Here is a 14314-nt window from a genome sequence, read left to right as displayed (position 1 = left end):
ATTGATCCAACAAATCAGCCAGTGGTTGCGGTCTTTCTGCATTTTCTGAGAAAATCCATGACAGATCTCACAGGCGTCCGCAGAATGATTGGGGTATAGACAATACAGGCATTCTGCATGGGTGTCTCCCTCGAAGACCTTCTTTAGGCCGCAGGTTGCACAAGGCCTAAACAGCGATTTCTTCTGGGCCATAGAAGACTTTATGGCCGAAGTACGAAAGGACCTATGCATTTATTTCTTATTTGTTTTGCTTTAGACAATATTTGGATTTAGTTTCTTGGTGGTATATGAACCTGCATTAACTACAATAATTTCGCCCTTAAACGGGTTGTCATGGTGACAAGCTGTTCATTACAGTTTATGACCGCTTCCATGAAGTTAAGGTTAGCATACCTTTTTATTGAACTTTTAAACTTTAAACTCTTGATGCATAACCTAATGTGTATGATGATGATTTTGAGTATATCCTATGATTTTTGTAGAGATCTTATGAACGGAGGTTCCTGCTCACCTGATAAAGGGTTTTCCTGAAACGTGTTGTGAGGTATCAAAGGATACCTTATGTGGATGAACTTCTATGCATGATGATGAAATGTGAATTTTCTTTGATGATGTACCAATTTCTTGCAAATGTTTTACAATTGAGTACATCCTTTCATCTGCTACTGTATGACTATAAACTATTGAGTTCTTTTAATTACTAAATTGACCTAATTCTTCAATGTTTGTAAGTTTCCTATGTTAAAATAGGTTTTTATTGATTAAAAAGGATACATTTCCTGACTTAAAGATAAACATCAATATTTTCGTACTAACTTTTTTCATTTGGGTCTAGTCCTAGGGAGAGCGCCACACTGCTCCAACAGATTTTTGTGTAGGATGAAATTTCCCAAATCAGGAAACAGACCAGCCCCTGCATTCCAGATGCAACCAATGCTGCCAGACAACAGCCAAGGGAAGGAGAAAATGTGCTTCATAAGGCATCCAGACGAAGCAGGGGTCGTCAGTCAGTGGGACAGCAGCAAGGAGGAAGCAGGCAGATCCTGAGAGACCGCAAGCAGGAAAGAACCAGAGGTGGAGACCTTAGAACACACCAATGCGTGGTGAAAGGAAAGAAGCGCATTGGACAATACAACTGCATTACCCTATGTTGCGGGAGAAAAATCTGAACCAGAAGGAACATTTTTAGATTTATAGGTACTAAGAAAGATATCACAGTGGGGCAGAAGAGGAGTTGTTAGTGAGAGAAAGAGAAAGACAGTGTGTTGAGGTGACTCAAAGTTATTGTGAGACAGATTTGAGTAGGAAGAAAGACAAAAGAATTGGAAAGTTGAAAGTGAGGTTCATTGCAGATTGAGGGATACGCGTTCTCCAAAACTTTTTCGATGTTCTTCTTGCCAGCCCATTATGTCTCACTATTGTCCTGGTTCCCATCCCCACCTAATCCCAGAGTCCTAGGTCATTTTCTTGACAGCCTCATGTGTTTTTCCTCTGGTTTACTGTCTTCTGCTCCTTCTTTGTTCTTTGCCAGACATCTCAAAATGAGAACCTTCTCTGGACTCAACCAGCCTTTTGCCACAAGCGCCTCCTTTTGTAAGGCCTTGAATTGCCTTGCAACTTCCTATTGGTCTAAGGGAAGGCGGGTGTGTCTCTACGTAATTGATAAGGAGAGTGGCTGATGGGCCCAATCTTTTGGTGTGGCTTATAGCTTTGATGTGAGATTTTGGGTTGGTTAGTCTCACCCCATGAGTGGTCTGCTATTTGCTTGACACTCCCTGGCCCCACAATCAGGGAGGACTCTCTTAACCTAACAAGTCATATGTGTATTTGAGAAAACCTTGTGAGGTTAGTGGTTCATTGTTTGAGTTTTTTCTCTTGGTTTAGGTCCGACTCTTTACCCATGACGTTTTGGATAGCTTTTTTAAACCTGCAAGAGGTGAGTCAGGCGTGCAGGCTCTACCGGCTCCTCAGGACCACTCCTTGCCTATTCTCTTAAAGGGATAGGAGCTTTTGAGGTGGCAATGTGACAAGCCATTGTTTCCTGTATGTGCCATGGGAGGGGCAGCCAGGGGATCCTTCCCATGTCATCAACAGGCCTAGCACCATCCAATTTGTGGCAGTCTTCCACCAAAGTTAGGCAGGGGACTTCATCACACTTGCAAACATGGCACTTGCAAATCTGCAATTGCAGTCGTTGGATCACAGCAACTGGAGTGCTGTATGTCTTATCGATGGCATACATTTTTACTGACAGGCCCGAAAGGACTTGGGCACAGACACCATCGACATCAGTTAAGAGGCAAGTGAGCGACGAGTGCAGGTTTAATCGTGCTACCAACTTGTAACGCATTCAAGTGATGTTGGAAGTGTGAAGTCACTGATGTTTTCCAATCGCAATGGCACAAAGGTCAAGTCAAAAAATTATTCAATTAGTTAGCTTGATGTGATTGCCATACAGGAGGGTATTTATCTGGAATGAAGTCTTCACCAGAAACCACATGTTTTTCTACAATCCACTTTATTGGAGTAATCATTTCATTTCTTAAAATATAAACAATAGAAAGGGTTCACCCATTAATGTTTGAGGTTCTAGGTGAATAGCGTACATGTCAGAGTAAATGCAATACTCCATTTAGCGTGCATAGGGGATAAACAATATAGAATCACACACTGAAACCTGCAAGGAATTATAGCTCTACTGCACTGCAATCTAGTTGCATTCAAAATAATAAACATTAATTGGCCAACTACTCAAAATCGAATTATTTTTTTGGTTTCATCACTTGACATTGGGTCTAATGCACAGCAACAAAAATTCACAAGTACATTAGAAATAGGTGTGCAAATAAAGCCGCCTGCATACTTTAAGTACAATGTATTGACTAAATACTTTTTAGATTTAATGACCAACTTTGAAATAATCTTGGGAAAAGTGTGAACGAGAAGAAACATTTTAGGGCAACCATTCAATTAAACATGTTCATTTTGTAAAGTGCAGTGTTAAATTATGTTCACTTACCGAAAGCCCTGGACACAGGCCTGAGCATTCTGCTGTGGATGCTTTTCCTTTTAGATTTAGGTGTCATCTGTACAATAAATAAAGAGCACAGCTCAGCCGAAAAGAACATCTCTGACAGGTGATCTTTCTGCAGTTGATGGGAGAACATTAAGATCACACACCCTCTACAGCACACTCTTAATCTCTGTTCACTGAAGCAGTCTATCCCGGTTTACACCATAGCTTATCTTGAATTTCTTGATTTAAAAAGTTAGCACAAGTTTCAAAGGTTATTTGCTCATTTTTTAAATGCTTTTTTTTGCAGCCAATGGGTCATGAGGCTCCCAGCCAAACACTTCAGGGACCGGTTTTGTCACTGTCACTGTGTAGAGCACATGCTACACCATGAAGAACTCAACAACATAGACATATAGCAAGTAACTTTGCAACAGGTTTACGTGAAGGCCTTCATGTCATTTCCACACCATAAGTAATTACTTACCTCTAATTAATGTTCCTTCAGCTGGACGTTCCCTTATCGATCCTTCATCTTTGATATCTATCTCCCAGTGCAGCTGCTCTTCGGAAACTTTTCTGCCGTCAGTGAGCGAAGTGTGGCTCCGCGTCTTTTCTGCCCTCTGCATCCACACGCCCGACTTGACGTCGGGGCCAGTATATATAGAGGCACAGCGCCCTGTGACCTTAATTCCTTTTTTCTGTGCACTCTGCTTGTTATTAGGAATGCTGCTCTTCATCCTATCAAATTCCTCTACAATTCATTGTTTCTCGTGTTCCTTATTCAACATCATGCGGAATCAAGCAAAGCCATCAGGATTCAAGGCCTTTGCCGACTTTAGGTGGCAAATGTCAGTTTCGAACCCCCAACCGAGCTACTCTTCAGAAACTTCTCCACCTTGAGGGGGCGCAGTGCGGGTCCACGTCGGCTCTGTCCTACCCTGTGCTGGACATGTCGTCAGGGCCAGTATATATAGAGCTGCCCTAGGATCTCAGTTCCATGGTTTTTCCCCTTAGCACTCTGATTCTGAGGAATGGCAGAACCAAGGTGTACTAGCTAGCTGACAAGAGCCGCTTGTAGGGAGGCCGATGAGGAATGAAAGAACATTACCGAGAGAAAGTAATTTGTTCTTCTAATGGACTCCTTCCTACCATGGATTCGTCATCTTTGATAGACTCTGTGGTGATTCTAGCAATGTCATCACTCCCTCTGAGGAAACTCTCTGCCCATATGGCCAGGGAAGGGCAGCCAGTACCTGATCCCAACCCTCAGGGTGGCTGCGTCAGGGAGGACCACGGGGTGGGGGGAAGTCTACCCTCATGGGAAAGGAGGAGACTCACTGGCAGGACCAGGGTATACCCCTTCCCACTCAGGGTACAAGACCAACCCCTTGAATTCTCAAACCTGTATGGCATATTGTGATATAGATCCAGTCCAACCACTTTCCGCTGACAGTAGGGCTCTTTTCTATACCTTTTGCAAAAACACTGAGGCGAGGAAGTGTATGAGAGCAATGCAGGCAGCTGGATCTTTTCAGAATAATGGGAGGAAGGAGGACATACCTCTCAAAGTTGCCTTTTCCTTGCAGCAAACCAAGTAGGGAGGATCAATCACGGGACAACGTCTGGAGCTCACTCACCTGTCTAGCAGACGTTATGGCAACATTAAGCGTGAGCAATGTTAATGAACAAGAATGAAGAGGCTCAAACCGAGCACTCATTAACATTTCAATCCCACAGCGGGACAAGAAACTGGCGTGGGGAAACATAGGAACTGCATGACCATGAGGATTACGAAAAAGGAGCCTTGCTCCGGGGTCCTATTGAAGACCAAAATGGCCATAAGATCCCGCCCCGCCCCCTTGCACATACCAATTTGTAGGCCCGTCAGGGCCAAAGATAAAAGAAATTCCAAAATAGAGGATGCGGAGCAAGTAAAAGCATTCAAATTCCTCTCGTGCCACCAAGCCAAAAACCTTACGCCACATGGATTTGGTGGCAAGTCCTCAGAAAAATCTTACTCTATATACCTTAGCCTTTGAGCAGCTAAGTATGAAGGTTCAGGTTTCTGAGGTTTGGGTGCAAGACCCTCACCTTCAAGGCGAGAGGAGATCCACCTTTTGCGGTAGAAGCCAGGTTGGACAGATGGCCATGTCCAGCAACTCTGTGTAACACATTCTCCGGGCCCAGTCCTAAGCAATCAATGCCATCATGGACCCGAAGAGATGCACTCGCCTGAGAACCAGCAGAATGACATGATCAGTGGGACTGCATGGAGCTGTCCCACTCGACTGTCAAGGCGACCCCCAGGCCTCTCTGATGAGGGAATTCGCTGGAGCAGAGTGAAGAGATCCACTGAAGGAGTAACCAAACAGGAGTAAACCTCCTCCGGAACCTCTTAGCTGAACATGATATGATATGATGTGGCATTTATAACGCTCCTGTACACAAGTGTTTCCAGGTGTGACAAGACAAGGAGGGGGAAACAAAGGAGGACAAAATAACGATCTCACTAGGCCTTCTGTCATTCCGATCAGGTTCTTCTTGCCAATGAGGTGGGCTACAGTCAGTGACATGCTGTTCGTTCTGCAGAGCCCAGAACCACCATCATATTGCTTCTCTGCACAGAGGTTGAAAGAACAAACCCTTCAGGAGTACGTCCTTCACGGACCACCATTGCAGGTCTCTGGACCTCTCGTCAAGACTAGAAGCTGGTCCGGTTTGCGTCTGTGAAATTGCGACCACTGCGAGTTCAGAGGTCATTGTAGCAACCACATGCACAGTCAAACCACTGGCACTACCAGGATGCATGAGGCCACAAGGCCAAGGATGGAACCTCTGTCTGGGGTTAGAAAACCTAGACCATTTTATAGATGTTCACTAGAAGTTCGGGAAGCAAGGGCTGGTGGCATGGGGGTGGTTTGGAGGGCATGGGGCAAAAGGGAGGCGATATCCCTCTGAACTGTAAGTCACAGGAATCTGAGGTGGTAAATTTATATCCCTCGCCAAGCCGGGTTGTCCTGCTTCTTACAGGGGACTGGTGGTGGAAGAAAGCCTTCACGCCAAGGGTTTTTGAGGGCATAGTGGAGGTAGAAGCGCCTCTTGTGGGTAGACCCCAGCTTGTAGTCCTGTAGGGATGATGCTGCTCTTTGTTGCTTGATGGTCCTTGGCCTCTACCTCTTTGGGCATGAGTAGCAAAGGGCCAAACAAAAAACCTCCCTGTCCACAGGGCTTGCATGTCACTGCTGTTGGACTGCCAGCTCCAGTGACTTAGTAGTGGTCTTTGATGCTTGGACCTTCTGCAATGACTCCCCGGCCTTTGTAACTAATAAGTTCATGACATTGAATGGCATATCAGCAGTTTCTCTTGGAGGTCAGTTGCAAACCCGGACGTACTCAGCCAAGACAATCTGCACAAGACGGTGCTTATGGCAATCAGTCTTGCTACACAGTCTGCAGTATCCAGACCAGGCTGCATCCTTTCAGTCTTTTATAAGGGTTTCAAAACCTTCCTGCATCTCCCCTTCAGTGAAGTGCTTTGAAGGCTCCAACATGACCAACAGCAGGCCAACGAGAATATGGTCAGAGACCAGGAGGCATGGACACACTAGAGACCAAGACTTGAAGAACCAAAAACCTTCCAACTGCATGCGTCCAATTTCTTGCTCGCCCTTTCATGGAGCAAACACGGGAAAGGGGTTGTTTTAAGGCACGCAGTAGTGGCCTGGACTACCAAGCTTCCTGGGGAAGCATGGGCAGAATAGATGATGGGGTCTGAGGGTGCCGGCCTGCGCTTCTTTGCCAGGTCGTGGTCCAACCTGAGAACGGAAGATGGTTTGGCCCATATTTTCAACACTGGCTTGTCTACTTCCTGATGTACAGGCAATAGTGTCTCCTTTTTAGGATTCTCATCCAGGATGTCAGTCAATTCATAATGCACCTTCGGTTGTGAAGGAGCAGACAGCCCTCAGATATTTACTACATTCGCCATCAAATGCTGGAAAGCAGTCTAGGCTTGTCCAGAGTAGCAGCAGGGAACATGTCCACCCCTGGTAAGGTGTTCAGGCTACTTGCATCATGGAAGACCACCACAAGGTTGACAAAGTCTCCTGGTTTCCCATAAACTCCTCTAGAAGTTCCTGACTTCCCTAGGATGGAGAGGCTCCAGCCCGAAAGGGACTGGGTCACCCTCTGCAACATAAATGTCCTCTAAATGGGACATCTATGCTCTTCTGGGAAGCATGAGAAAGCCTCTCAACTCTAGCATCACCAGCGTTCTTCAGCATCATCAGCGCCGCAAAAGATGGTCCCAAGGTCAGGGGAACAACATCCGGAGATGGAACGGTGTGACCGTTAGACTTCACCTTGTCACGTGTGCTTGTGAACTCCCTGGCGGCAGGAGAGAGCACGGTGGGATTTGTCGGCTTGGCCGAAGTTGCCAGCGCTGTGGCCACTGGCGTCAGGACCGAAGGTGTTGAAGCATTGGCTAAGATGTCGAGCAACTTCAATCCGAATGCCTCCGATGCCACTGGATTCGAGGTCGGGGTGGGAAAAAGTACCTGCAGGGCCTCTTCCTATGGGACATCCTTGGAGTACTGACTCCTCTTCTTCGACGATGAAGAGTAGAATCACGAAGAACTGCCAGGGAACCTGGACCTCTTGCAGTGTTTCTTCTCCTTTTTGTCCTTTTGGACTGGGGACCTGTGTTGGGGTCCACGCCAGGTCAGTTTTACCTTCCTCCTTTTGGAGGAAGGTAAAAACTTTGCCTCACTTTCACGGAGCGCCTTCGGGTGCAGCAATTGGTACGATGTACAGTCCCTCGCGTCATGGCCTTCATCAAGACAGTAAAGGCAAATAAGTTGAAGGACAAAAACGGACATCAGACACAAACAGTTAAAGCCGAGCTTCAAACCTGAGGAATTCTCTGAATTCGGCATCACGGTGAGTACGAAGAATGGAAGCTATGAATTCGCGTAAACGATTACATTTTTAAAGCAGTGTTCCTAACATGAGCAGAGTGCTTCGAAAAAAGGAACAGAGGTCACGGCGCCTCTATATACACTGGACCCAGCGTCATGTCCGACACAAAGTGTCGGCTGGAGCCAATGCTGAACCACGCTGCTCCTTCTGGTGGCAGAAACACTTCCAAAGAGCGGCTGCACTGGGAGGAAGATATCCTAGATGAGGACTACGTAGAAGGAAGCAAGTGTAGACTATATATTTTGGGAGAAAAATCATCTGTTATAACCAGTGCCCCAGATCTGATAAAGACTGATGGTCAGGGAACTCAGGAAAGTAAAGTGTGGATCTAACTGTTGCATTGTCAACTCTAGACTGCTCTAGCCCTATGTAATCAGCATGTAAGCCACACTACGATGATTGTGGAACATTGGGTGAGTGAGTTTTCTGTGGAGGACGAGTGACAGTGTCTCTGTCTGACTGCCTACTTACTATGTTGTGTCTCCATGTTGTCCTAAAAAGAATGGTCTTCAATCGTACCTGAGGTCTTGACATGCCTTCACATTTCTGGTGATGAGGATGGGGTGCCAGTGACACGCTGACAGCCAAGCTATCAGAGTAGAGGAAGAAGTGGCATGACCTACCCAGAGGAGCATCAAGAAGTGGCGTGTTACATTGAATGTTCTCATGTGACAGACGTGGGACACAGCATTAAGCTTGTCATTGGGAACCAGTTTGTGGGACACCACTGGGCGAAGTGCTGTGTGCGTGAAAGTTCCGAATGAGCGTCAACTACATAAACCCCCTCTCAGTGTGCAACGTCATCGTTGCATGGGACATTACATTTTACAATTACACTGCCATGAACTTTGCGCGGTTGTGCACAGTCCTTTAACCTTCTGCTCCAGTGCTGTAGTTGAGTATTGGTCAAAAATGCTCTACAGGTACGTTGAATACCAATACACGACAATTAGTATCCATAAACACTGGTTAACAAAAGGGTACTAAATTTGAATACCTGCCGGAGTGGCATGATTCATTATCTGTTCATATTTTTAATTATAAGCATGTGTACAAGATAAGCCCTAAGGAAACAAGGCTGTACTCTAACGTAGTCATTGAACCCGCAGTTCATGTTTGCAACAGCACCAGGGTCACCCTGTCATTGCTTTTGTGGAGGGAGTTGTTTGAGGCCTACATGGTGGTGAAATAGCTCTAACAAATTAGCTATGGTTAAAAAGTGCCAAGAGGGAGGTGGCGTGACTAGGCCAGAATTAGCATGCAATGGGGCGAGGTCAAAAAGTACATAGTTCGAGGCCATCCCAAATTCAACTCAGCCAGGATGTAACGATCACCTCATGTTATTCGTTGGTTTAGTAGAATTTTATTTGAAGTTTGGTAGACATTTTGTTCAAAAACAGCATTGAGAAAGCTATTGTTGCAGAAGGATCAACCATATGAGTAGAATGGCACAATTAAGAAGTGTTTCAAGGAAATAAAAGGAAGAGATTCAGCTTTCAAATATGTTGGCAGTAAGAATGAATGTGTAGTAAGTGCTGATGTAAGTGCATATGGGATGGGAGCATTTCTACTACAGAGACACAGGGCAAAGTGTGTACCTTAGCCTTTGCTTAACGTACCTTAACCAAAACAGAACGGTTGTTGTCTGTCATATAGTTGGCTGGCGGTGATACATGTTTGCATGTTTTTATGTCCAAAACATTTTGTATGAAACATGAGTCACTGACCTTTAATGAGTGTGCAATTGTCAGGCGGTGGCGGTAGCAATTGTGTATCACCAAGGATAGCCCTCTTAATGCCCAAAATGTGACACTATTCCAAGTCGTGTATTATGTTCCTAGTGCAAGCTGATTTTGTCTAGACATCCCCTGAAGTCTGATGGAGGAAAGTTGTAAACTTGCATAGATAAATGACTGGATGCTTGTACAGCAGGACATTGAGTGATGGGACAAAAGTGCTGATATTGAAGGTCAACAGACTACAGCATGAGAAAATGATTTGCTGCTTGTGCAGATCAGAGACTATTGCCACGAGGGTTGGTTGGAGAAGAGTTTAAGCCCAAAATGGCTTTGTATGTGAAAAATTGTCATGTTTTCGGAAATGACAAGTTTGTTATTAGCTTGTACCTCTGAGCACACTTAAGGATATCATAACTGATTTGGGTCACGTATTCCTCATTGAGACATATGGAATTAAGCGAAAACCAAGACAGGAATGCTGATGGCCAATGTGAACCCGGAAACGTAACATTTTTAAAGTAAACTTAGTGTATGCAACCATTTGAAAGTCTGCTGAAGGAATGTGGTTACATTCTGGTGGATTTAGATTTTAATTTAAGATAGCCATACGTTGCAGCATTGTCACAAATTGGTATGACCCCTGCTAAACATTTTCACAAGAAGGTGTTTCCCTTCAGAGGCTAATTTTAATAATTAGGACAGATAATGGTGTTCAGTTCATTTGCCTGGAAAGGTGTGAGATCTTGGCTGGAAGATTACGATTTAAAAGGGCAGTAAGGTGCAATGTGTGAGAAACCTGATGGTATTCTCACTCCTAGTCCCCTGGGATCTTCTGCACAGGTGGCTAGAGAAAGGACATCGATCTTGGATCCTGACCCTGGTGTTGGAGACGCGAGAGAGGATCACTTGGGTGGAGGGTCCTTGAGGATTGAGTGTGTGGAACCCTTGGGTGAGACATGGTATGCCCCATTTTCTTGTGACGGTCAACCTAACCCTCCCTTTATGGGCTATTGCAAGCCAGTCCCCCCAATATTTCCACATACAACACCTGACAGTACTGAGACAAAGAATAGGAAACAGAGTGATGAAGATTACCTCTTTTCACCACTTTGGTCCTGGGACGAAGAAGATGCCTGCAAGGAACTCTGAGGGTCATGCATGCCCCTCTAATCATGGGCAGGCAGGGCTAAACAGGTTTTCACACCTGCAGCCTGTCAAGTGTCTGCAGTTGTATAAAGGGAGACTAGCACGGCAGCTAGGAGGGAAGGATTAACAGGGAGACATGAGTGTGGAGGAGCAACAGGAGACTCGTGCGAGCAGGCTGCCATGGTGGGTCCAGGAGGAAGAACCTGGACGTCAGCAAAAGACCCAGAGGACTTGTGGAACCCGGGTGAATGCGCTTTGGCATTTCCCCAATCCTGAGAGCCTTGAAAGCTCGGCAAAAGCAGCAGGAGCTGGTAGAAAGCGTGAAAAGCCGAGGACATGGTCAGCGTTTGAAAACAAGCGTCGGAGGTGCTGGTTTGAAGGGGAAATTGCGGCGAGCGAGCGAAGCTCACACCGGTGGGTTTCCCGGCTTCTGGAGCTGAAAGGAAGTCACGGGAACCATCGGACCAACACAACGGTGGCGGGTGAGTGTCGGAGGGCTGCTCCAGTGCCGGAAGCTGCTAAAGGACCTCCATTGAGTAACGGTCCATGAACTTTAACAATTGAGTGCATATTGAATACCAGACTATATGAAAATTTAACATTAAAAGAAAACCACTATATATTGAATGCCAAACTACATGAAAACTTAACAGTGAGGCAAATGAACATATGGAATATCCATACTCAATATTAGTTTGGCTTTGAAGCAAACAAGTGTACAGTTCAAACCAAGTATACTTAATAAACATAAAAACACTTTTGAACTCTGAATTGAAATTCAACCGTAATAAATCAATGTTTCACAACGAGTTGCATTTAACCTGGAAGTTGAATATATTAAAGGCTGAAGGAAGTCTAAACAATGACCTCTAATAACTGAATGCAGTGTGGCAAAACTACAACTTGACATGGGGTGTTTGATACATGGTGTCAGAGTCGCGAGGCAACCAAGGAGAAGCCAGAGCACTATAAGAGTACACCCTAAAGCCAGGAGGACCAAAAAACGGAGACAAGTGAAGGTAACTTGGTGCACAGGAGCCAATGTCAAGAAACCTGTGTGTGGGCTAAGGAGCCCAGGGATCCTGGTTACGCAACCTGTGATGGATGGACCTTGCGGTCTGACAACTGTGCCTAGACCAGAGAGGCCTGAATGGTGAAGCCCAACAAAACCACTGCAACAGTTCTGAAAAGACTGAAGCAAGTGAAGTCTTGAGAAAGGGATTCCTGAGGTTTGAGATATTACACTTGTTATCTTGGGAACGAAGTCCTGAGACCTTTTTTGTTTGGATTGTGCAACTTAAGGCTTGGGGAAGGGAACCCCAAGTATTGGTTTTGAACTATATCATCTTGAACTAGAGAAGGTAAACTTTGAGACTTTTTTTGTTAATGGAACGTTTGTATGCTTGGGTAAGGGGAGTTGAAAAAAAGCTGTGAGCTGGCAGAAGCTTAGAACTTTGCGTTAAATACTGTTCTTTTTGACTTTGATATCCCTACACATTTATTGGTTCTAGTTGTGAGGGCAAGGATATGTTTTGGACACAGACAGGCTATTAAGTTGAACTCTTTGACTCAGATTATCCTTAGTTTCGTTCAGGTAGGGAAATCCCACCATAGCATAGGGCAAGTTAGGCTTTCAACCATCCTCACATTTAAGTTAATAAATATCTTTTGTTTTAACTTTAAGTCTGTTGTATGTGTCTTCCTTCATGATGCCTTCACAAATGCCATCAGTGTAAGATGCAAGGGGCACAGAGTCAGTTACTGTCCTACTGTATGACCAAACACAGAACAGGTAAGAACTCCCTTTGAGTTCCTGGGAGGACAGCTACAATATAGAGATCTAATTCTAGGGTGTTTGAGAGATAAGGAACATAAATATTAAATGAGTGGTAGAAACAAATGTATAGTAAGGATGTGGGTACATGAGAAGCAGCAAAGGATGAATGTGTATGCCAATACCACAATTAATTTGATGCGTTGGCTTCGCAGGTGTTGGCTCCCCGCATGGAAGTTGATGCATGTTTGGCATAATTGCTTCATTTGGTGTTGTGCCTCTACAAGTAATGCACTACTTGGTTGTTGCATAATTAAACGTTGCATAACCCAAACCAGGTCTTTTCGCAAATACGTTTTTTGATAACGGGCCAACTGTTAGTACATTTGTCTTTTTGAAATAGCATATAACCCCTGTCTCACAGGGCTGGAGGGTTTACCCCATCTATTTTTAAAAAATACCAGCATAGGAGTACAACAGGGTAGGTTGTCAGTGAGTGATTATATGAACGTCAAGCTAAACAGGAAAGTGGGTATGGGTTTGTCACAATTTTCCAAACCTCTGAGGGTCTGAAGGATGTCCGGTTGTAAGGTTTATTTGGAGGATGGATCTAGATGCAATGATTCAAGAAGAGTGAAAACTGTCCCCCACGGTAAGGGAGATACATTGCATTGTAAGTTCTAAGTGGTTCTAACGGATAGTTGTAGAACTTTGGCAGGCATGTGTGTTCTGTGGAGGATGGTTGACAGCTGGGAATTATCTGCCTTGCTGCAGACTTACTACATTGTGTCTCACAGTTGTCCTAATAAAGCATGTTCTTCAATCTTACCCGAGGCCCTGGCATTCTTACAGTGACTCATGATACCAGCCAGATACTATCTTAAACAAAACAGAACATTGTAAGAATAGAGACCTTCCACATGGTCTGAAAATGCTCATCAGAAAGTTTCCCAAAGATGGCATGCACTTGTCAACAATAAAAATTAAGACCAGTGGTGTATGCTCCGCTGCCCTACCACTACTTTCTTCCATATACGTCCTTCCCACCAAAGCCAGATATTGCTGCATTGACCAGGTGGCCAAGTAGTTTTAGTTAGTTTGTGACTACTGTATTCTAATTCAATCTCTCATTTCAATGGACAATAAATGTATAAATCATACTTAAATAATGCAAAAGCAAAATCCCATATGTCCACCTATGACGTGTGATCCTATCAAGCATGGACTAAGCTACTCTCCTCATGTGAGTACCAAAGATATTAAAGCATGCGTCAGGAGATGCTTTCCTCTATTCCAGATGGGTTAAGATGGAATTTTACTAGTACAAAAGCTGTTTTACTTTACCTCAGATGATAAATAATGATGGTGTGCCCTGGCTCAGCATTGATGGTACCTGATTATTCAAATATTTTAAGATTTTGGCACTGCTGGGCGCCCTGAGGACTGGGACCATTTCAGGGATTTTAGGCACAACTCAGTGTCTAAGAGACACTTCCCATATTTCCTATTAAGTAAACACAAAACAGATGAATTTCTGGGCGCGATCGGGCCTTCCCTTGAATTTCTATATTTTGTTTTTTGGCTGCTTGCCAAATGTGCTACAAACTGTGCTATTAGACTTATATAAATGAAGGTGTAGGTTACCTTTTTTTTCGCTCTCAA

General features: G+C 44.6%; 1 protein-coding gene across 1 annotated transcript in view; it reads right to left on the bottom strand.

Annotated features, from left to right (window-relative positions):
* The window catches only part of CARMIL1 (capping protein regulator and myosin 1 linker 1), a 1545633-nt gene that overhangs the window by 214660 nt on the left and 1316659 nt on the right, over nt 1-14314 (bottom strand). Inside the window, exon 31 of the mRNA XM_069613644.1 lies at nt 3020-3086. Within this exon, the coding sequence (XP_069469745.1) occupies nt 3020-3086 (67 nt within the window). The remainder of the gene's footprint in view (nt 1-3019; nt 3087-14314) is intronic.

The sequence above is a fragment of the Ambystoma mexicanum genome, chromosome 5p (genome assembly GCF_040938575.1).
Source record: "Ambystoma mexicanum isolate Mex_15411 chromosome 5p, UKY_AmexF1_1, whole genome shotgun sequence".
Taxonomy (NCBI): domain Eukaryota; kingdom Metazoa; phylum Chordata; class Amphibia; order Caudata; family Ambystomatidae; genus Ambystoma; species Ambystoma mexicanum.
Note: the sequence above shows the minus strand (reverse complement) of the source record. Positions and strands in the feature narration are given on the sequence as shown.